The 25,277-nt window shown below is 36.9% G+C and overlaps 1 protein-coding gene across 2 annotated transcripts; it reads left to right on the top strand.

Annotated features, from left to right (window-relative positions):
* Positions 1–293: 293 nt before the first annotated feature.
* LOC110662443 (serine/threonine-protein kinase ATG1c) lies at positions 294–25,177 on the top strand. 2 transcript variants are annotated; one of them, XM_021821407.2, is made up of 13 exons: positions 294–900; positions 1,425–1,542; positions 1,622–1,680; positions 2,050–2,114; positions 3,271–3,364; positions 3,443–3,523; positions 3,658–3,766; positions 4,822–4,894; positions 4,975–5,351; positions 5,468–5,811; positions 22,985–23,267; positions 23,855–23,925; positions 24,689–25,177. In XM_021821407.2, exons 1-13 carry the CDS (start codon positions 658–660, stop codon positions 24,908–24,910), a joined length of 2,139 nt encoding a protein of 712 aa, XP_021677099.2. In that variant the 5' UTR covers positions 294–657; the 3' UTR covers positions 24,911–25,177. The 2 variants fall into 2 exon arrangements, with proteins under 2 accessions (XP_021677099.2, XP_021677100.2); XM_021821408.2 differs by lacking the exons at positions 294–900; positions 1,425–1,542; positions 1,622–1,680; positions 2,050–2,114 and adding an exon at positions 2,250–2,274.
* Positions 25,178–25,277: the final 100 nt, after the last annotated feature.

Raw genomic sequence — 25,277 nt, 5'->3', positions numbered from 1 at the left:
TCATCCCAGATTTTGGTCCAAAACTTTTAATTCTCTTATTAATTAGCTTTGAAGCTAAACACGTAATGATATGAATGCATCCATCCCAATTAATGTTTTAATTAACAACATGAAAAGCATTTCGCATGTGCAAATGTGCTTCTCATCGACAAACTCATTTATAATTCTTCTTTCAAATAAAGAGTATTAAATAAATTGTAATGAGTGCATCTAAGAAAATCGAAACTAATAATTAGGGATGGTCAAATCGCACTTAAATACGGTCAAAATACCTGCTTACCTACCATACGTTTGTCCCTTCTATGCATGTTTATTCCCTTTCCTTTCTCTTTCCTTTCCGCTGCTTCCATCTACTTGATTATGCTCATTAATCATGATCCTTAATCAATTCAATATTTTAATTAATAAAATATTAGTATCATATGGTATTTGTTTAAATTAAATTATTGTATGATCATAAAGCTTGTGTAATCCGCCTCTGCTTCCCTCTTTCTAGCGTAATTTTATCTCATACATGCCAATCCGATCCTTCGAACTTGGGTCGAATCTTCAAAAACAATCCATTTCTTAGTTTTTAACCAACATAGCTCGTCTTTAACCTTGAATTCAGCTGGTTTCGGGTTCGGATCCTAGGGTTTTACAGGTTTCTTCTCAATTATGGCTCAAGCGTCGGGGAGGGGTAGAACTGTTGGGGATTACCTGGTAGGTAGGCAAATCGGGTCGGGTTCTTTCTCGGTGGTGTGGCATGGCAGGCACTGGATTCATGGTACCGAGGTGGCTATAAAGGAGATCGCTATGAGTCGACTCAATAAGAAGTTGCAGGATAGTCTCATGCATGAGATCTTTATCTTGAAGAGGATTAACCATCCGAATATTATTTGCTTGCACGATATTATTCAGGTTTGTTTAGTTGGCTTTGGTCTCTGTTTTAATTAATTACATAGGTCTGTTTGGTTGCGCAGAAAATGAAGTATAGGAAATATAATGAGAAGTTTTTTTTTTTGCTATAAATATTGATGGGCAAAATTTGGACAACTATTATTTTGAGTTTTGTCACCTCAAAGTGGGAATTTTAAAAGTTTTGAGGATATTGAATTTGGCCGTTGAAAAAAGCGGGACCTTAGTTATGCATACTGGTTTGAGCCTTTAAGCTTGCTAATGAGCTTTGTTGGTCTCTGCCTCTGAAAATTTTTGTATTCTTTCTGGCAAATGCCATGATATAATGTCTCCGGGAAAATATTGCTCATGAAATACTAGTTACGACTTGGCTATTAGATAGTTGAAATGAGCTTATGATGTGCCTTTATTGGATCTGTCTGATGTCTGAGTTTTTCTGTAATATGATACAATAGCAGGCCACAGGTCCAATAGCCTTTACTTTTTCTTAGCAGCTTTAAGGGTTGTTTTATGTTAATGTCAAATAGGTGCCAGGGAGAATGCATATTGTGTTGGAGTATTGCAAAGGGGGTGATCTATATATGTATATTCAAAGACATGGGCGAGTCCCTGAAGCAATTGCTAAGCACTTCATGCAGCAACTAGGTATGTCCCCAAAATTTTCTGGTTGTTTATGCATTCCAATCTCAACATCTTCAGTGGCTAAGTTGGAATTATTTTGCAGCGGCTGGGCTGCAAATACTTCGGGACAATAATCTTATTCATCGGGATCTAAAACCACAGGTTTGGCTGATTGCCCTGTTCTTATTTGCTTATGTTCCAATTTGAATTTGAAGTCTTGGCTACATATTTACTTGTAGGCAAGAAGCTACTCCATGCTGAAATAGTAGTTTCTATTTGTTTGCACTTACTAATTGTGATGCACAAATTAGAACTTTAATGTGGAGAACATATAGCATTATACTTTATCTTCACAAGATTATGGAGCTAATGAGTTGTAAAATTGTGAAGAAAAAGTATTTTGTTCTATACTGTAGGAAGATAGCTTAGCAATGCTAGAAGATATTGTTAGTTGTCTACTAATCTTGTCCATGCAGATAGGTTCAGTGTGCTATATATTCCATTTATGATGTGCACTAACTTTTGTTACAGAATCTCCTACTTTCAAGCAATGACAGCAATTCAGTTCTGAAAATTGCTGATTTTGGATTTGCTAGGTAAATTATCATGATAAACTATCTTCACAATCTTCTCCTTGTAATTTTCTGTCTATTATTTTCTAATTCTTGCTCCTGATAAGCTTTTTAAGGAAATTTGGTGATTCTTGCCTCTCTGCCCTCCTGTATTTCTCTGGGTGTTGCAAACTGCCCCTCATGAGTAATTGCCTATATTAAGCTCCTTTCCTTCACAGCACCATGATGAGTGTCTACTTCATAATTTTAGAAAGTTGAAGAAAGTACTTCTAAGTATAAAACATAGATTCGTTTTTTTTTTTTTTTTGGATGATTAATGCCTCAATTTCAAAGGGTGTGATAATTGCCAGGATCTTTCAACATTTTTGAGGAAGGTTGATCAGAGACGTTATCTGTAAACTATTAGCTTCTGTTGATTCTAACAGATGTGAATGTGCAGAAACAAGGGTAGGGACAAGGGAGTGGGTTGGGTGGGGGCAGTAATAAGTAAAGCTGTCGTGTTAGACTATTTGCTATCCATGACATAATTAATATCCATACTGAAAAATATTTCATAATTTTTGGGCAGTGTTTTATATGATATTTTCTGAATTTAATTTTCTCTGAATTATAGTTATTAGGTGTTAATCTTGAGTTAATTAAAAAAATATTGACAGTCTCTATTGTACCCAACTTAACCATGTTTGTTCCTTTTGAATGTTTAATATTTTTTTAAAAGATGTTTGGATATTACTGATTTTCATAGGATAAATTACTAAAAGTCCTCTAAGGTCTGGCCTAATTTACCATTTAGTCCTTAATGTTTCAAAATTAGTTATTTGAATCCTTCTACTACTATTGCCAGCGAAAGTGAGGGATTGAAGTGTCTATAAAATAAAAATTCAAAGATTAAAATGCATCTAAAATTTAAAATTTTAATGACTAAAATGTGATATAATTTAAAATGTGAGAAACTAGATTTACATAAAAATTTCTTAGTCTTATACATCAAGACTAAAGTGTAGAGCCATTAACAAACTTTAGGGGCCAAAATAATATTTGAAATAGCAAGGACAGAAGTGTGTAGACCATATCTCAGGCATTATTTAATTATTTACCCTTTCCTATACAATGATGGTTGTCTGAAACTTTCTTTTTTTAACTTGTGTTTTAACTTTTGAATATCATACTTTGCTGCCAGATCTCTGCAACCTAGAGGCCTTGCAGAAACCTTGTGTGGTTCACCCCTTTACATGGCTCCAGAGATAATGCAGCTTCAGAAGTATGACGCTAAGGTGATATTTGCTCTAATATGTGAGACACTTGTGTCAACTCATGAAGTACTTCCTGTTAACCATGAACCAAATGCACAGGCAGATCTCTGGAGTGTTGGTGCCATTTTATTTCAGCTTGTGACAGGAAAAACCCCATTTACTGGAAACAATCAAATAGAGGTGTGATTAGCTCTGTAAATGCATACAACAAATGTGGTTTTATAGATTTTTCTATACTGGGAACTTCTAGATTCTGTGATTTTTCATGCCTCGACAGTTACTATAACCAATATATTTTTTCTTGTGTTGTACAGTTGCTGCAAAACATTATGAAGTCAACTGAATTGCAATTTCCTTCAGATATTAAGGATTTGAGTGCTGACTGCAAAGATTTGTGCCAGAAATTGTTGCGTCGTAATCCAGGTATTGTTTGCAACAGAGGTTGAACTTGGAAATTTATATGGTCCCAAAGTGAAAAGCTGAAAGAAATTGGGATACAGGCTTGTCGGAAAACCCATTGTCGAACTTGATTAATCGTTCGTTGTTGTTCAAAATGAATGGTTTCATTTTTGTAATTTTCTAATTGCATAGGCAAGAAAAGAACATGAAATTCATTTTATTTATTATTTACCTTGCCAATATTTTTTTTCATAGAAAAAAAATTTGCTCTTTTTTCTTGTTTATAGAGGTTTCTTATATGTATATATATATATATATATATATATATATATATATATATATATATATATATATTTGTGTCAAGGGATCCTTGTGCATTGATGTGTGCATTTGTGTGATCACATATTTTACATAAATCTGTGATATCAAAATGTGCAAGTGGCAAAGTGGTTGTGAGTGAGTGATAAATGTTTGATGCATATGATTCTCTGTATACGGTTTATAGATGTTAAAGAAAGGGAACAAACAGCATATTTTTAAAGTATTTTGAACCTTCTGGCAGTATAAACAGTGCCCGTTTGAGGTTAAAGATTTCTAATTCATGTTAGAATATTTTCTTGAGTCTAAGAACTAATATTTGTAAAATGCTTAATTTACAGTAATCATCCTGCACCTTGGCCCCCACTGGGGTTGAATAGCTGTGAATTCCTTTGAGTTGATAATTCTGGGCTCAAAATCTTGGCTTTTTTATATTTATAACTTTGAGTACCTTCCTGATAGCCATGCTTGGAAGAGTTGTGGGGATTAGCAAATTTTTAACATCTATACTGTTCACAGAGATAATTCCAGGCATGATAATGCTAATTTTTATTGCTTGGATAAAATTTAAAATCATCATTGTTTCCTGTTATCTAGAAATATGATGCAAAGGTAAGGCATATGCCAAGTTGCAGACCGATGTGCAAGGGATAATATCAGAGAGCTATGTTCATTTTTATCTCTGAATCAAATTTCTTACTAATACTTATTTAAAATGTCATCCCATTTTCGTTAATCTTTCTTTATTTTTTTATATGCAGTCGAACGGTTAACATTTGAGGAGTTTTTTAATCACCCATTCCTTTCTCAGAGGAAAATAGATCAATCTTTGGGGTAATGAGACAAATTATTATCAAGTCTTCATGATTTAATTTGTGTTGTCTCTAAGTTTCTAAATAAAATATGGCATGCAGGAATAGGACATTTTTAAGATCAGTTGACAGTGTTCCATTGTCTGAAAGCATTTCTGCAAGGAATACAGAGAACATTTCTCCGGAGGACTATCTGCCTTTCTTCCTGGATGATGATTCGAGCGGTCCTGAGGGTAGCCCTTCCTTTTCTAAGAGGAAGCCTTCAATGAAGTCCACCTATGGATTTTCTCTTGATACACAAGTTGATGGAAAGGAAGCAAAATCTAATGCTTTGAATAACAAGGATTTTACTCCCAGACATTCTAGTCATAACTTGGAATTTACTAGTTTTAAGCCTGACATTAATAAATTTTCCAATGAATATCTACATGAAGCTCCAAAATCCATGAACCAAATGTCTATGAATTTACAATCAAGAGGTACCAAGAATTCTATCATGTGCTTTTCTTTATGGTTATATTATTGAGAAACCCAAAATATCTTTTACCAATGCTTATTGCTTTGTCTTATCTTGCTTTTCACCTTGATTTTACAGCTGTGGATTCATTGGAGTTGATAGATCAAGATTATGTTCTTGTTTCTGGTCCCCCTTTGGATGTGTCTTCTTCTTCTGGAAGTACTTCCAAACCTAGCCATGTACCACACAAATCACCAAGTCCTCCTGAATCATCAGGCAATTTAAATACTGTCTCCATGCCAATAATTGGCACTGCTAACAGCCACATTGGAAGCTTGGAGGACCCAGGCTCTGCTCCTGGGACTTCTCAAGGATCCACGGATATTGGAGATGTTTTGGAGCAGCCATCAACTCATTGTATGAGTAGGATTAAGTCATTGCAGCAGTGTGCATCTGCCATCTCTGAATTAGTACGTGAAAAGGTAAGACATTGCATGCCGACTTTTGCTGTAAAATCAGTGTTTTATGTTTCTCTGTAAAATTCTTTTTGGCTGTTTTTGAATTATTGTTCCGAGTAACCTGACGAATGAAATCATGGATGGCAAAACTTGAAGGCCTTCTGTTGTATTTACAAGAGTGGCATATTATCATTGTGATGTAGAACAAAGGGAAAGAACAAGAAAAAGTAGAAATCAAGAACCAATTCTTGAAGAGAGAACTAATTCTCAAAAATTATTGATTTTATAAAATTGTCATAACCAAGCTTCACCAATAACAATAGAAATCCTAGGTCTTATTTATAGAATTAAGAATCCCAATCACGTTAGGATTTTAGAACCCTAATTCAATCTTAATTAAGGATAATAAATTAAACTAAAATAAATTAGAAAATAATAAAATTCCTAATAAAAACTCTTTAACTTCCTAATTCTATAATAAGTAAAATTCTTAAATAAAATTCTTGGCTTCCTATTCTACATTATTCTCTCTTGGTTGGAAAAAACTCATCCTCGAGTCTTGAAGTGCAGAAGAATTAGAAACTGCATTAGGAGAACAATCAACTTTTCATTCTTGTATGGTAGCAACAAGCTTGAAATCAAGCACTTCATTCTTTCCTTTGCTTTGCTAAAAACATGTAGACAAATAAAATCAAATGGATTAACAGTTGAAAGGCTCTTTAAATCACTAGGAATGACTTGATTTTCTTTAATCTCCATTGAAATTTCTATGGCTTGATTAGTTTCATCAGTTTCTTGTTCTGGAATAGGCTCTTCAACAGGTGTATATTCAAGACTCAAATCTTCAAGTTCTTCAATCTTGGGTTCTTGCAGTTGCTCCTTTTCAATTTCATCTTCAACCTCAAGTTGCTTTTTAAATTCAAGCTTCTTTTGTTGTTCTTCTTGTTGTTGTCTTGCTTTTTTAAGACTTTTTGCCTTTATATTTTTAATATTTTGGTTATCCAACTGTTCTCTCAATTGAAACAAATGTGCTTCATTCTATGCTTCAAATTCTTCATGTTCTTTATCCTTACCTTGTTGATGAGTATGTTGAACATGATACTCATTTTTACATTCTTCAAGTGCTTTCTCCCTATATTGTAAGATTTTTTGTATACCTTGATATTCATCAAATAAACCACAAGGAGCATTATTAGGACCATCATATAAATCAATGAAATAACATATTTTATCGAGTTGTTCATAATAGTCATTGATTTCAGCTTGTATTCCTTGAATTGTATCCCACAACCCATCTTTATTGCACCGCATGATTTCAAATTAAAAAAGCTTACCTCATTGAAAAAACTAAAATTTCAGCAATTGAAGGGTAATCTTCATCGAAAGTGGGCATAAAAAATAGAACTAGCACGTCCAAATTAGCAAGGAGATTGAAAATTTTGGCTGACTGGGATGATGACATGGCACTTCCTGCTGACATGGTGCTTGTGTGGCTGATGTGGTTGAATGATGTGGCGCTGATGTGTGAGTGATGTGGCAGAAATCCAGAGCAAGTAGGAAGTGATTAGATGTTTTGCCATTCACAGTATGGAGTTATAAGCTTGTCTTCAAGCTTGGGCACAAAGAGGACCCAACTCGGAAGTTTCCGGTAGCTGGAGTGTTGAATGTTGAGTTTTGACAGCAGGGAAGGGGTTGACGACAGCTGGCGAGTGTCCGGGGGTGTTCAGTTATCAGAGATGTTGCGGGTTAAGGTTTAGGTCGACTTTTGACCCGTTTGGATCTTGAGTTCTGGGCACTTTCTGACTGTCAGAAATCCTTAGGGGAGGGTCGCCTGGAGGTTTTCGTTGTCTTGGCAGTGGCGGCGCTTAGATCTGATGATCGGATGGTGATGGGTAGGTGCAGGGACTGTTAGCGCTAGGTTTCTCTCTGTAGAAAGAGATGATTCTCTTTAATTTCAATTAATCTGTACATGAGTATATATATACAATTGATTCCTATAATTGTGTTCTACTAATTAGGAAGAAATCCTAAATAGGAATACAGAATACAGAATATACAGAGAAATAATATAGTGATTGACTTTCCATAACACTCCCCCTCAAGTTGGAGCATAGATGTTAATCATGCCTAACTTGTTACAAATATAGTCAATCCTAGCTCCATTCAGAGCTTTTGTGAAAATATCTCCTAACTGCTCTCCAGTTTTGATGTGTCCTGTTGAGATGATCTGTTGTTGAATTTTTTCACGAACAGAGTGACAATCGATATCAATATGTTTGGTCCGCTCATGAAACACCGGATTAGAAGCAATATGGAGAGCAGCTTGATTATCACACCACAATTTCGCAGGCAGGGAGGTCTTAAAACCTGTCCCATCTAGTAATTGAAGTATCCACATTACCTCACATACTGATTGTGCCATGGCTCTGTATTCAGATTTAGCACTAGATCGAGAAATTACACTCTGCTTCTTGCTTGTCCAAGACACCAAATTTCCTCAAACAAAAACGCAATATCCAGTAGTTGACCTCCTGTCAACCTTAGATCTAGCCCAATCAGCATTTGAAAAACATTCAACATTCAAATGCCCATGATTACCATATAACAAACCTCTTCCTGGAGCGCCCTTCAAATAACACAAGATTTGTCCCAAGGCTTCCCAATGAGCAACAGTTGGGGAAGACATAAACTGACTTACCACACTAACGTCATAAGCAATGTCAGGACGAGTGACTGTAAGGTAGTTCAATTTTCTTACCAATCTCCTGTATCTCTCTGGATCTTCAAACAACTCACTATCCCCTGCTAACAGTTGTAAATTTGGAGTTATTGGTGCACTACAAGGCTTAGGACCTGATTTTCCTGTCTCTGTCAATAAATCGAGGACATATTTTCTTTGAGACAAGAAAATACCCTTCTTACTTCTCATAACTTCAATACCCAAGAAATACTTTAACAATCCCAAGTCTTTGGTCCGAAACTGGGTTTGGAGAAAAGTTTTAAGAGATGAAATACCTGCAGAGTCACTCCCAGTGATGACAATGTCATCCACATAGACTACCAAGAGAATTAGACCAGCCTCAGATTGCCTATAAAATACTGAGTGATCACACTTACTCTTTTGCATACCAAATTTCTGTACTGCTTCACTGAATCTCCCAAACCAGGCCCTAAGACTTTGTTTCAAGCCGTAAAGAGACTTCTGAAGCTTACAAACTTTACTGAACTCCCCCTGAGCAACAAACCCAGGTGGTTGCTCCATATACACTTCCTCCTGAAGATCACCACGAAGGAAAGCATTCTTGATATCCAATTGGTACAGGGGCCAATCATATATAGCTGCTAAAGAGATAAACAAGCGAACAGAAGTAAGTTTAGCTACAGGAGAAAAAGTGTCAGAGTAATCAACCCCATATGTCTGAGCATATCCTTTTGCTACAAGGCGTGCTTTTAACTTAGCCACAGAACCATCGGGATTTACCTTTACTATAAATACCCATTTGCAACCAATAGCTTTCTTACCAGTGGGCAAAGGCAATAGTTCCCATGTACCATTAGCATCTAAAGCCTCCATTTCCTCTTTCATAGCAGCACACGGCCGGGATGAGACAAAGGCCTCACCAATGATTAGGGATAGGAATAGAGTCTAAAGAAGTAATAAAACATCGAGAACAAGAAGACAATTGATTATAAGAAACAAAAGAAGAGATAGGATAAATACATGAACGTTTACCTTTACGAAGAGCAATGGGTAAGTCTAGATTAGAATCATGATCAGTATGAAGTACAGGATCTCCCAACAAAGTAGCTGATGGAGGATCTGAGTCAGGAATCTCCAATCTCCTAGAATAAAAATAAACAACGGGAGGTCGAGTGGGTCTAGAGACAGAAGGAACAGGCTGTGGGAGAAGACTAGACATTGGTTGGACAGTATATATTAAGAGATCATCATCCTCCCCTTGACTCTCATACACAGATGATTGAGGAAAAAATGGAGTGGACTCAAAAAATGTGACATCTGCAGAAACATGATAACGATTAAGAGTAGGAGAGAAACAACGGTACCCTTTTTGCAGCCGAGAGTACCCAAGGAAGACACATTTGAGAGACTTTGGATCCAATTTAGTAACCTGTGGATGAACATCACGCACAAAGCAGGTACAACCAACAATACGGGGTTCAACAGGGAACAAAGATTTTGTAGGAAACAAAGTAGTATAAGGAATATCCACATTAAGGACAGAAGACGGCATACGATTGATAAAAAAATATGCCGTAGAAACTGCATCCGCCCAAAAGTGTTTAGGAACTTTCATCTGAAAATAGTCACATTTAGTGACTTTCAAAAGTGGGCAACATAGAAGCCAAATCGATTTCCTCTTAACCAGGAAGACAAATAAAGCTCTATGTAAGAATTGCAAGGTCATTTCAGGAGAGGCTTTAACAAGTCAACATCGGTTAGTGGTCTTGGATGCCAAGTTTAGGAACAATTTAAGTAAGGTCAGAAGAAATAGTGTAGCTAGAACAAAGTGGTGGGAGTTCAAAGGAGTAAAGCAATTGAAGTTCAAAAATGAGCTTCTCGAGTCCGAAACATGGAAGCTGGATATGGAGGCTAATGATATGTGGATATAGATGGCATCAATGATTAGAGAAATAGCTAGAAAAGTACTTGGAGAGTTTAAAGGACATGGATCACCCTCAAAAGAGAGATGGTGGTGGAATGAGAAAGTACAAAAGGCAGTGAAGAGAAAAAGGGAAATTACCTAAATGTGATCATAATGAGTCATATGAATAGTACAAGATAGCAAAGAAAGAGGTAAAAAAGGCAGTTAGTTAAGCAAGAGCACAGGCCTTTGAAAAGTTATATGAGAAACTTGGAATTAAAGAAGTGGAGAAAGATGTTTATAGATTAACAAGGAGAACAAAAAGGAAATGTCAAGATTTTAATCAAGTTAGGTGCATTAACGATAAAGAAGGAAAAATGTTGGTGAAAGATGAGGACATTAAAGAAGGATGAAGAAATTATTTTAATGATCTCTTTAATAATAGTAAAAAATGGTAATAGCGTGAATATAGACTGTAGAATAATAGAAAATAATGTGAATTATACTAGAAGGATTAGATCTGTAGAAGTAAAGGAAGCACTTAAGAGAATGAAAGTGGGTAAGGCCTGTGGACCCGATGGAATACCAATTGAAGTGTGGAAGTGTTTGGGAAATATGGGAGTGGTATGGTTAACTAAATTATTTAATAAGATTCTAAACTCAAAGAAAATGCCTGGTGAATGGAAGAGTATTTTAGTACCTATTTTTAAAAATAAGGGAGACATACAGAGTTGCTTAAACTATAGGGGAATTAAACTCATGAGCTATACTATGAAGTTGTGGGAGAGAGTTGTGAGCATCGACTACGTCATGATACTTCTATCTCTCTCAATCAATTTGGCTTCATGCCCGGTCGTTCAACTATGGAAGCGATCTTTCTCATTAGAAGCTTTATAGAGAAATATAGAGATGTGAAGAAATATCTACACATGATTTTTATTAATTTGGAGAAGGCTTATGATAGTGTTCCAAGAGATGTCTTATGGAATGTGTTAGAACACAAGAGGGTATCTATTAGGTATATATAAGTGTTGAAAGATATATATAAAGGAGCAACTACTATTGTGCGCGCAGTGGGAGGGGACACGAGATTTTTCGATCTCAATTGGATTACATCAAGGATTAGCTATAAGCCCTTACCTTTTTACATTAGTTTTAGATGAATTGACGAAACATATACAAGAGAGTATTCCTTGGTGCATGATGTTTGCGGATGATATTGTGCTGATAGATGAGACGCGAGGAGTAAATAGAAAGCTAAAGCTTTGGAGAAGTACTCTAGAGTCAAAGGGCTTTAAGTTAAGTAGAACGAAAACAGAATACATGCATTGTAAGTTCAGTGAAGGCCAAACTGGTGATAGCGAAGGAGTTAGTTTGGACGTAGTGGTATTGTCCTAAAGTAATCAATTTAAATATCTTTGCTCAGTCCTTCAAGTAGATGGGGGATGTGAGGAAGATGTTAATCACAAGATTAAAGCCGGATGGTTAAAGTGGAAATGTGCCACGGGAGTTTTATGTGATCACAAGATTCCCAATAAGTTGAAAGGAAAATTTTACCGTACAACCATACGACCGGCTATGTTATATAGTAGTGAGTGTTGGACACTGAAGGAGTCGTATGCGTCTAAGATAAGAGTTGCAGAGATAAAGTCCATAGAATGTTAAGGTGGATGAGTGGCCATACTAGACTAGATAAAGTCCATATGAGAGTATTAGAGAAAAGGTTGGAGTGGTGTCAATTGAAGATAAGTTGAGAGAAGGGAGATTGAGGTGGTTTGGTCATGTGAAGCGTAGACATACGGAGACTCCAGTTAGACAAGTAGAGCACATTAGGTTAGAGGATAGAAAGAAAAAAAGGGGTAGACCTAAATTGACTTGGAGGAGAGTAGTACAACATGACCTGGAAGTATTACACATTTCTGAGGATTAAACCCAAAATCGTTTAGAGTGGAGAAAGCGAATCCATATAGCCGACCCCAAATTTTTGGGATAAAAACTTAGTTGAGTTGAGTTGAGACATGATTCAGAGAATTAATTAAAAGAAACAATAGGCAAAAGACACCCAAAAACAAAATTGCAAACTAAGAGATAGGAATGGGCTGGTTAGAGGCGCAGTACACAAGGGATGTCGTCGAAAAAAAAAGTATGGCCGAAAAAACTGACAAGGAACAGGCTCACTCCCCGGCGCATGTACACGAGGCGGAAACCTTCTGTCGGCGCGTGGGATCATGCACCTCACCGGATGGCGGCGAGAATCCAGGAGAGGACCGGCGATGAGGTTCTCTTTCTTCCTAAAGGGGCGGTGACAACTACCTCCCTCAACAGATCTGCTTTCAAGGCTTATCCACACAAACCCTAATTATTTATCACTGTTTTCTCTCTGCAAAAAAAAAAATTGCCAGATAAAATGGCTAAGGCTCTGATACCATTTTGAGATTAGAGAGAATTGAAGAATTTCTTGATGTATTTCACAGTGTTACAATGATTTAAATTTATACACAAGGGCTATAGCCTTAATAGGAAAGAAAATAAAAGCTAATAAATACAAATATCCTTAATATCACTAATTTACATTCTAAGTTACAGCTAATGCACTAATTAAGGGGTTTAAATACATTCTAATTTACAGCTAATGCACTAATTAAGGGATTCCAGCAGAAACAAACAATACAAAGGCTCTATAGGAGGGAGACAGAGTCATTGGACACAAATTTGGAAATAGGATGTTTAGTACAAGATTTAACTCCTTTTCTAATAGCAATGGAAATATCAAGATCATTAGTAGAAGAATTAGAGATAGAGTCTGGATTTAAATCATTAAGAGTCAAAGGAAACTCACCATGAACTTCTTCTGAATGTTCAGAAATTGAATCCAGGACATCAGGTTGATCAGTGGTATCATGCTCAACTCCTCACCATCAACACTTATATCCACCTTCTTCTGTCGAGTATACCTCAACAAATCCTCTCTATCCAATCTCCCTGAGGTTTTTGGTTCGAGTGATTGGTCTTGGTTAGGAACACCACTAATAGGCAAAGAAAGAGGTAGGGATTGGTTAGGAATATTAGAAGACACCTGTTCCTTCCTATGCTCCCTCTGAAGAGGTGACTGTGTGGGAAAATAAGGTTCAGACTCCCTAAAAGTAACATCTATGCTTGCAAAGTATTTTCTTGATGGTGGATGATAACACTTATATTCCTTTTGAGTTTCAGAATAATCAACAAACACACATCTAAGGGCTTTAGGCTCTAATTTGCCCACATTGATCTTGTGAACAAAACACACCCAAAGATTTTTGGAGGAACAGTATAGGAATTGGTACCCTGTAGAACCCCTAAAGGACTCTTAAAGTTCAATGTCTTCAGGGGCATTCTATTGATCAGATATATTGCTGATAAAACAATATCACCCCAAGCTTTTATTATTAAAGGGTAAGAATGTCTTGCGTGTTTAGCAAGTTCACGAGCATCACAAATAAGTAAATCAGATTTGCACTTTTTAAACAAAATAGGGTATAACCTTTCTAAAACTTGAAAAGAAGGATGTCCTAAATGTCTATGCCACTGAATAATCTCATCATTAGTAGTCATAGAGTGTCCTAGTAAAGCTTGGTTTGAAAACCCACATTGGTCATCCAAAAGATACAAGCCATCTTGCAATCTATCATTGCCAATCGTCCGTTCTGTTTTCAGTTTCTGAAAAAAACAGTGTAGGAATGTAGAAAGAGATGATTCTCCTTAATTTCAATTAATCTGGACATGAGTATATATATACAATTGATTCCTATAATTGTGTTATATTAATTACGAAGAAATCCTAAATAGGAATACAGAATACAGAATATACAGAGAAATAATATAGTGATTGACTTTTCATAACACTCCCCCTCAAGTTGGAGCATAGATGTTAATCATGCTCAACTTGTTACAAATGTAGTCAATCCTAGCTCCATTCAGAGCTTTTGTGAAAATCTCCTAACTGCTCCCCAGTTTTGATGTGTCCTGTTGAGATGATCTGTTGTTGAATCTTTTTACGAACAAAGTGACAATCAATCTCAATATGTTTGGTTCACTCATGAAACACCGGATTAGAAGCAATATGGAAAGCAGCTTGATTATCACACCACAATTTCGCAGGCAGGGAGGTCTTAAAACCTGTCTTATCTAGTAATTGAAGTATCCACATTATCTCACACACTGATTGTGCCATGGCTCTGTATTCGGATTCAGCACTAGATTGAGAAACTACACTCTGCTTCTTGCTGCTCCAAGACACCAAGATTCCTCCAACAAAAACGCAATATCCAGTAGTTGACCTCCTGTCAACTTTAGATCCAGCCCAGTCGGCATTTGAAAAATATTCAACATTCAAATGCCCATGATTACCATATAACAAACCTCTTCCTGGAGCGCCCTTCAGATAACACAAGATTTGTCCCAAGGCTTCCCAATGAGCAACAGTTGGGGAAGACATAAACTGACTTACCATACTAACGGCATAAGCAATGTCAGGACGAGTGACTGTAAGGTAGTTCAATTTTCCTACCAATCTCCTGTAGCTCTCTGGATCTTCAGACAACTCACTATCCCCTGCTAATAGTTGTAAATTTGGAGTTATTGGTGCACTACAAGACTTAGCATCTAATTTTCCCGTCTCTGTCAATCAATCGAGGACATATTTTCTTTGAGACAAGAAAATACCCTTCTTACTTCTCATAACTTCAATACCCAAGAAATACTTTAACAATCCCAAGTGTTTGGTCTGAAACTGGGTTTGGAGGAAGGTTTGAAGAGATGAAATATCTGCATAGTCACTCCCAGTGATGACAATGTCATCCACATAGACTACCAGGAGAATTAGACCAGCCTCAGATTGTCTATAAAATACTGAGTGATCACACTTACTCTTTTGCATACCAAATTTCTGTTCTGCTTCACTGAATCTCCCAAATTAGGCCTTAGGACTTTGTTTCAAGCCGTAAAGAGACTTCCGAAGCCTACAAACTTTACCCAACTCCCCCTGAGCAACAAATCCAGGTGGTTGCTCCATATACACCTCTTCCTGAAGATCACCATGAAGGAAAGCATTCTTGATATCCAATTGGTGCAGGGGCCAATCATATGTAGCTGCTAAAGAGATAAACAAGCGAACAAAAGTAAGTTTAGTTACAGGAGAAAAAGTGTCAGAGTAATCAACCCCATATGTCTGAGCATATCCTTTTACTACAAGGTGTGCTTTTAACCTAGCTACAGAACCATCAGGATTTATCTTTATTGTAAATACGCATTTGCAACCAATAGCTTTCTTACCAGTGAGCAAAAGCAACAGTTTCCATGTACCATTAGCATCTAAAGCCTCCATTTTCTCTTTCATAGCAGCTCACCAGCCAGGATGACACATTGCCTCACCAACGGTATTAGGGATAGGAACAGAGTCTAAAGAAGTAACAGAACACCGAGAACAAGAAGATAATTGATTATAAGAAACAAAAGAAGAGATAGGGTAAGTACATGAACGTTTACCTTTACGAAGAGCAATGGGTAAGTCTAAATCAGAATCATGATCAGTATGAGGTACAGGATCTCCCAACGAAGTAGCTAGTGGAGGATCTGAGTCAAGAATCTCCAATCTCCTGGAATAAACATGAACAACGGGAGGTCGAGTAGGTCTAGAGACAGAAGGAACAGGCTGTGGGAGAGGACTAGATATTGATTGGACAATATATATTAAGAGATCATCATCCTCCCCCTGACTCTCATATACAGATGATTGAGGAGAAAATGGAGTGGACTCAAAAAATGTCACATCTGCAGAAACAAGATAACGATTAAAAGTAGGAGAGAAACAACGGTACCCTTTTTGCAGCCGGGAGTACCCAAGGAAGACACATTTGGGAGACTTTGGATCCAATTTAGTAACATATGGACGAACATCACGCACAAAATAAGTACAAATAAAAATACGGGGTTCAACAGGGAGCAAAGATTTTGTAAGAAATAAACCAGTATAAGGAATATCCCCATTAAGGACAAAAGACGGTATACGATTGATAAAAAAACATGCCGTAGAAACTGCATCCGCCCAAAAGTGTTTAGGAACTTTCATTTGAAAAAGAAGAGAACGAGTTACCTCAAGAAGATGCCGATTTTTTCTTTCTGCCACGCCATTTTGGGATGGGGTATCCACACAGGAAGACTGATGAAAAATGCCATTTTGTGTCATATAAGACTGAAATTGTGCTGAAAAGTATTTTTTGGCATTGTCACTTCTTAATATGCGCACAAAAATATTAAATTGAATTTTGATTTCATTACAAAAGGCACAAAAGATAGAAAACAACTCAGAACGATTCTTCATTAAATATAACTAAGTAATACGAGAGTAATCATCAATAAAAGTTAACAAAATAACGAAATCCAGTTTTAGAAGTAACAGAATAAGGACCACAAACATCAGAATGAACTAACTCAAAAGGGGATGAAGCTCGTTTGTTGACTCTAGACACAGAAGGCAAACGATGATGTTTTGCAAACTGACACGACTCACATTCTAGTACTGGTAAAAACTGAAACTGAGGACACAGCTTCTTCATGGTAGACAAAGAAGGATGACTCAATCTACAATGAACTTTAAGAGGTGTTAAGGTACTGGAGCAAACAAGGGACCACGGTACATGATTTTCTAGAATGTAGAGACCACCTAACTCACGTCCTCTACTAATAATCTGCTTCGTCATAAGATCCTGAAACGAACATTGGTCAGGTAAAAAGAAAATAGAACAATTTAAAGTACGAGTAAGTTTATTAACAGAAAGTAGATTAAAAGAGAATTTTGATAGACAGAAAACAGATGACAAAGAAATTGACGAAGTTGGGTTCGCAGTTTTAGAACCCATGACACAAGAAGTAGAACCATCAACTAAAGTAACAGTAGAGGAAGTGAGATTAGACTGAAAAGCAGATAGAAGACTATAATTACCTGTCATGTGATCTGTCGCACTAGAATCAATAACCCATTTGGATGAGGAAGACACAAGGCATGTAGTGGATTTACCTGACTCAGTGATCGCAGTGACAGGGGAACTGGTAGGCTTTAGAGATGCCTGGTACTGGGAAAACTATGCAAAATCCTTTGCAGATACCAAAATAGTTTTCTCAGAGGAAGATACTGTAGAATCCTCTGCTGCCATATTTGCCATTTGTGATCGCTGATTTTTCATCTGAAATTGCGGACAATTATATTTTGTATGGCTAAGCTCATGACAATAATAACAAATGACTCCTCTTGAGTCCTGATTAGAACTAGCCTTTCCATTACGCTGATTACTTCTATTGCCTGTAATTCCTCCTCTACTTCCTCTTCTATTACCCTGTTGTCCATTTGGATTACGGCTAATAAGAGCACTACTGGCAGGCTGTGAAGATTGGGTACTCTCTGTACGAAGAACTCGTGTGAACGTTTAATGCAAAGAGGAAATCTCAGAACTGGAGAGAATCTGAGATTTAGCAGTCTCATACTCTGAAGGAAGGTCTGCAAGGAAACTCATAACAGCCAGTTACTCCCGTTGGGCCTGCTGAACTTTCACATCAGGACTAGAAGGCAACAATACATTAAGTTCCTCATACACCCGTTTAAAATCCATAAAAAAAGCCGTGAGAGACTTATCCTCTTTCTCAGCACGGTAGAATGCCTTACAAACATCATAAATACGGGAGATATTCCCTTTACCAGAATACAGAAAATCTAAGTAATCCATCAATTCCTTAACAAATTCACAATGATTAATTAAACTAATTACCTCATTGTGAATCGAGTTCCGAAGCTGTAAAAACAATTGAGCATCCTCCCTTAGCCAAGTTTGTCGTGTATCATCCATAGGTGGATTTTCAGTAAGGTGATCATCCTTATCAATGCTACGCAAATAGACCCTAACAGACTTATTCCACTTCAGGTAATTCGAATCATTAAGTTTGTGTTCCGTGATCTTAGTCATCATCGGAATCACATCAGAAATAACATTCTTATTGTCTGCCATTTGTTGAGACAAAGAAAACTAACCGAAACGCTAATCCAAAGTGCTTACAGTAGCAAAATAACCCAAAATCACAAATCAAGCAAATATTTCTGAGAGCCAAACCTCAGAAGTCCTTTAATGGTATACTGGATCAGGCAACAGTACACAGTGGTGGAATGAGGGGGTTGAGGCTACGCCGGCGATGTTGATCGGAGTCGAAACGGCCTGTTGGCGGCCAAGGTCTCTCCTAAGCTGGGTGGTGAGAACAAATAGTCATCTTAGATAGATGACCTGCTCTAATACCATGTAGAAAGAGATGATTTTCCTTAATTTCAATTAATCTGTACATAGGTATATATATACAATTAATTTCTATAATTGTGTTCTACTAATTAGGAAGAAATCCTAAATAAGAAATCCTAAATAAGAATACAGAATACAGAATACAGAATATATAGAGAAATAATATAGTGATTGACTTTCCATAACAAGGAATAAACTCAATTTTGCAATTAAGGGCTTGAGTAAGAGCACTAACAGACAACAGGTTCATAGGAAAATTAGGAACATGAAGAATTGAAGTAAGGTTAAGTTTAGGAATGCAAGCATCAGAACCTGTACCAGAAATAGTGGTTAAAGATCCGTACGCTATACGGATTTTTTTTTTCCTGAGCATGGAAATTAAGTCAAAAATTTGTTTGCTCCTAAATCTATAATCCAAAAAGATTTATCAAGATTGGCAAGAAGAGATGTACCTGACTTGACAAAGTTAGAGGAGGAAGCAGTGGTTGGTTTAGACTCCAGTTGTGACAACAGACGTTTCGGGATCTGAATTTTTGAACTTGAAAAACTCCCATTATTAGAAACCTCTTCAGATGATTCTACTATCTTGGAAACATGTGCTCGAGGTTTGGAAGAGCCCATCATTTTTCCTCCACATCCCTTAGTTGGATGACCGTGTAACTTCCAGCAATATTTCTTCGTATGTCTCGATTTGTCACAATAATCACAGTGTAAATGATCCTTATCTGATGGACCCTAAGTAGCCTGTGACTGTTCTTTAGAGGAAGCGGCTATCAGTCCTGCTTTGTCAATTGTTAAAGAACGAGTCATGGCATTTCTGTGACTTTCCTCCTGCTGTACATAGGAGTTAGTCTGCCTTAATGAAGGCATGGGCTCCTTACCAAGAACTTGAATCCGTATCTGATCATACTCTATATTTAGTCCAGCAAGAAAATCATAGATCCGTTCTTTTTCAACCAACTTCTGAAATTTAATGGCATTTGTAGGACATGTGGCCTGAAAGTCCTGATAGTAGTCTAGTTCCTACCACAAACAAGTCAATTCAGCATAATATTGAGTAATAGTCATCTCATCTTGTTTCATTCCATGAACCTTGTTTTTCAGCTTATAAACTTGTGCATCATTCCCAACTTGATAATAGGTCTGAGAAACAACACTCCAAATGGTAGTTGCACTGTCCAACAGCAAATACCCACGAGCTATATGTGGTTGCATGGAATTGATGAGTCATGACATGATAAGAGAGTTTTCTGACTCCCACTGACTATAGGTAGAAGTCGAAGTGTCTGATTTCTTCTTATCTCTGGTAAGATACCCCTGTAGTTCTCTAGCCTGGATGAGCAAAAGACAAGACCTTGACCAAGCAAAGATAGTTGGCTCCATCAAGCTTCACGGGACTAATTTGCAGAGAGGGATTATCAAAATTAATTTTTGAATCCATTGTCTTTCTATCAGCCATATTTTAAAAAGGAACAAGAAAAAAACACACTAACAGTGGTAAAATTGTTCTAACAGTAGTGTAGAAAGAGATGATTCTCATTGATATCAATTAATCTGTACATGGGTATATATATACAATTGATTCCTATAATTGTGTTCTACTAATTAGGAAAAAATCATAAATAAGAAATCCTAAATAGGAATACAGAATACAGAATATACAGAGAAATAATATAGTGATTGACTTTCCATAACATAGTGATTGACTTTCCATAACACTCCCCCTCAAGTTGGAGCATAGATGTTAATCATGCCCAACTTGTTACAAATGTAGTCAATCCTAGCTCCATTCAGGGCTTTTGTGAAAATATCTCCTAACTGCTCTCCAGTTTTGATGTGTCCTGTTGAGATGATCTGTTGTTGAATCTTTTCACGAATAAAGTGACAATCAATCTCAATATGTTTGGTCCGCTCATGAAACACCGGATTAGAAGCAATATGAAGAGCAGCTTGATTATCACACCACAATTTCGCAGGCAGAGAGGTCTTAAAACCGGTCTCATCTAGTAATTGAAGTATCCACATTACCTCACATACTGATTGTGCCATGGCTCTGTATTCGGATTCAGCACTAGATCGGGAAACTACACTCTGCTTCTTGCTTCTCCAAGACACCAAATTTCCTCCAATAAAAACACAATATCCAGTAGTTGACCTCCTGTCAACCTTAGATCCAGCCCAGTCTGCATCTGAAAAACATTCAACATTCAAATGCCCATGATTGCCATTTGTGATCGCTGATTACTTCTGTTGCCTGTAATTCCTCCTCTACTTCCTCTTCTATTACCCTGTTGTCCATTTGGATTACGGCTAATAAGAGCACTACTGGCAGGCTGTGAAGATTGAGTACTCTCTGTACGAAGGACCCGTGTGAACGTTTCATGCAAAGAGGAAATCTCGAATCGAGAGAATCGAGATTTAGCAGCCTCATACTCAAGGAAGGCTGCAAGAAAACTCATAACAGCTAGTTGCTCCCGTTGGGCCTGCTGAACTTTTACATCAGGACTAAAAGGCAACAATACATTAAGTTCCTCATATACCCGTTTAAAATCCATAAAATAAGTCGTGAGAGACTTATCCTCTTTCTCAGCACGGTAGAATGCCTTACAAACATCATAAATACGGGAGATATTCCCTTTACCAGAATACAGAAAATCTAAGTAATCCATCAATTCCTTAACAAATTCACAGTGATTAATTAAACTAATTACCTCACTATGAATCGAGTTCCGAAGCTGCAAAAACAACCGAGCATCCTCCCTTAGCCAAGTTTGTCGTGTATCATCAGTGGGTGGATCTTTAGTAAGGTGATCATCCTTATCAATGCTACGCAAATAGACCCTAACAGTCTTACTCCACTCCAGGTAATTCGAACCATTAAGTTTGTGTTCCGTGATCTTAGTCATCACCGGAATCACATCAGAAATAACATTCTTATTGTCTGCCATTTGTTGAGACAAAGAAAACTAACCGAAACGCTAATCCAAAGTGCTTATAGCAGCAAAATAACCCAAAATAACAAATCAAGCAAATACCGAAATAGGATCTGAAAGCCAAACCTCAGAAGTCCTTTAATGGTATACTGGATCAGGTAACAGCACACAGTGGTGGAATGATGGGGTTGAAACGGCCGGTCGGCGACTAAGGTCTCTTCTGAGCTGGGTAGTGAGAACAAATAGTCACCCTAGATTGATGACCTGCTCTGATACCATGTAGAAAGAGATGATTCTCATTGATATCAATTAATCTGTACATGGGTATATATATACAATTGATTCCTATAATTGTGTTCTACTAATTAGGAAAAAATCATAAATAAGAAATCCTAAATAGGAATACAGAATACAGAATATACAGAGAAATAATATAGTGATTGACTTTCCATAACATAGTGATTGACTTTCCATAACAAGTAGAATCCACACAGGAGCAATACCAAACAAATGGTTGAATTAATGAACAAAAGCAAACCAGCAAAGAGTAATAGGTTGAACAGGGTCGCGGCACATGGGCAAGGCTGTCGGAAGAGTATTCGGTCAGAAAATGCCCCACACGCTGGCACCTGTACTCATGCGCGTGGCTGGACGACGGTGCTTCCTCCGGGAAAGTGCCGATTGGCGAGTGGGCTGCCATTTGAGGTGGGTGATGACCTCCAACTCCCGTCGTAGGAGGCGCTCCAAGTAATGATCTTAATAAAACCCTATATCTTGATACTGTTAAGGAAATTTCATGCCAAAAAATTTGGCTGTGCTCTGATACCATGTTAAGAACAGTAAATATGGAGAAAAAATCTCTATTTCTTATGTGTTTAAACATAAACATATACAAGGTCCTTATTTATATAGGGTGAGTTACAAACATAAAAGGAAGCTAAATAAAGACCTAGCTAATTACAGGGATTCTAATTATATAGGTTTCTTATAATTAATGATACACCTAATAATTACAAGGATTCTAACAAAGCTTCAATAAAATAAAATAAGCTAATTAAATTAAAAACTTTGAAGATTTTAATGAACCAATAATAAAACTTTTACTAATTTATGTATTTTAATAGTGGTTGCAGAGTAGGGTGGCTGTTGACTAGTTGGGCTATGATCTCATAATCTCGTTGTAGTGGATGACTATTTAAGTTGTGGAAAACTGGTGCTAAAAATGATATCCTCTGCTTTTATAGTTTATGATAAGTGAATTTTCTTTGCTGCCAGCCTGCAAGTTTTTCTCATTAATTATGTCTGTTCTTTAATCAATACATTGTCATTGTTCTTGGATTAGATGGAGGTAGGTAGGCAACTGGAAGCATTCTCGATACAACTGGTTATTCTTGCAATTTGGAAGCAAGCACTTCATATTTGCCACACAGAGGCCGCCTCAGCTATTGAAGGAAGTCCAAGCCAAGAGAGCCCAAGGTTGAGGCGAAGCAGCGACAAGAAACATGGGACTCCTGATACAGAAGACGGTGCTGATGTTGGGCCAGAGAATATCTCCACTCAGATTGAGAGGGAGTTTTTAAGGGAAGTTGAACATGCTGAGGAACTCGCCAAGGCTATTGAACCTGGTATTGTTTAAATATTTTTATTTTACCATGTGTACTGAGATTATTTTCTATTTTCCTTGCGCTTTTGTGATCATGCATGAACAGTTGTTGGTCTGTAAGGTCAAAGTGATTCCTTGTCTTTAATGCCTGAATTTTTTAGCTTAACTTGTAAAGCTGCAAGGCACTAATGTTTGATGAATATTCAAATGCTTATTCCTGGGGTATCAAGAAGAATTCCTGTTAATAATTATGGAGCTTTTGTCATGAATCATTGAATGGCGATAGAAATCTCTAACTGGTAGCAGTTACATATTTAGGGGTATCCAATTATCTGTGGTTATATAAACTGTGTATTGCTAACTATGAAGCAAGCAGTTGAAGTAAGGATGCCTTATAAAGAAGCTCTTTGGCTTGTGAATAAGTGTTTAAACATTAGTGTATCTCTAGGATATATGAAGCTATATGCACGACTCTACTACAAGATTTTATGAACTTTGAATGTTAATTGGCACATTTGCTAGTAAATTTCTTTTTGTTGATGTTATAAGTACAATCTGCTCAATGATATTAGATATTTTGAATACAGAACTTTTGCATGGTCTTTGCAGGAAATATCGAGATGCCTGATGCCATGGAGACAATATTTCAATCCGCCCTTGCTCTGGGAAAACTTGGAGGAGTGAGTATATAAATTTTAATTTAGTTGTATTTGAACAATTAACTTCCTTTTTATCATTTACATTGAGTACCCGTGTTAATATATTTATAGGATGCATTCTATCTGTACACTAAGTCACTAACTAATTGACAAGGCACTAATCCAATACTAGAGTAGCATGTGAAGAAATTGTCGAATTGTGAAGTCAAATTTCAGGATCATAGGTCACTAGTTAGCTAGGCTCATAAACACTGCAATGTGGAAATTCATAAGTAGAGGCTACAGTTCAGACTTGCTCAAGCCTTGCATGAGCTTGCATTGTGTGGTGAATAGGAAAATTCTTCAGAAACAAGGAACATGAGTTAACATGCAATAGCATCAGTCTCTTTTGTCTTAAGTGCTAATAGATACTCATTTGACGTGTATCATAGCTTATGGACATAGGTGATTGGATCAGTTATCATTTTTGAACTCATTTTTCTGCCATCTGCTAAGCATCAAATTTGGAAGAATTATTATTGATATTTTGACAAGTGTCGGATGCTTTGTGCCTGGGTCACCCTTTATTATCAATATTTGATTCGATAAACCAATAACTTTTTCTTTGGGGGAAGTAAATTATGCTCTGAAGTTTCATAGAGATATGGTATGAAGTTGGACACTGATTTTTATGCTGACCAAGTGACTATGAGCGATTCTGGACAATGCAAATTGACTAGAGAATTTTCAAATAAAATAAACCAGGCCTTGTCCTTTTAAAATTGTTTTATTCATGATTTGGCAGGTTGCGGAGCTCATGCGTGAAATGGAAAGTGCATCTTTCTTATATTCAAAAGCAGTACGCTTGTTTGTCTTCCTTCTTGCGGAAGCACCATCCCTCATTTTCAATCCTCCATTTTCTCTCACAAACTCAGATCGATATAGACTCCGTACATATATTCATATCCTTAATAATAGGCAGGGCCATTCAGTCTCAAAGGATGGCACTTCTCAATGCGATGAATAACAATGTCCTCCCTAGGATATTAAAGTTTTTACACTGTTACCTATTGTCTTGATTACGTTTGCCATGTAAAATTGTTTCTTTGTACAGCTATTCTTTTAGATTCTGGGATTGGGATATTGTCATAGGTCAACCTGTGTATTTAGGGGAGGGTGTTGTAATATTCTCATTTAATGTGATTCAGGGAACGATGGCCTTAAAAAAAAAAAAGGATGGATGAAAGAAAGATCTGAAGAACGAAGCAATGTGCATAAGTTTTGCATTGGATAAGCTTTCTGTTGGCAGCTTTGCTTCAATGGTTATAGAGATCAAATAATCTCCATATCATCAAATTAGTCGAAACCTATAAAGCTAGCATGTATAATTATTT

The sequence above is a fragment of the Hevea brasiliensis genome, chromosome 5, assembly GCF_030052815.1.
Source record: "Hevea brasiliensis isolate MT/VB/25A 57/8 chromosome 5, ASM3005281v1, whole genome shotgun sequence".
Taxonomy (NCBI): Eukaryota; Viridiplantae; Streptophyta; class Magnoliopsida; order Malpighiales; family Euphorbiaceae; genus Hevea; species Hevea brasiliensis.
The sequence above is the reverse complement of the archived record's forward strand: the minus strand, read 5'-3'. Positions and strand labels throughout refer to the sequence as shown.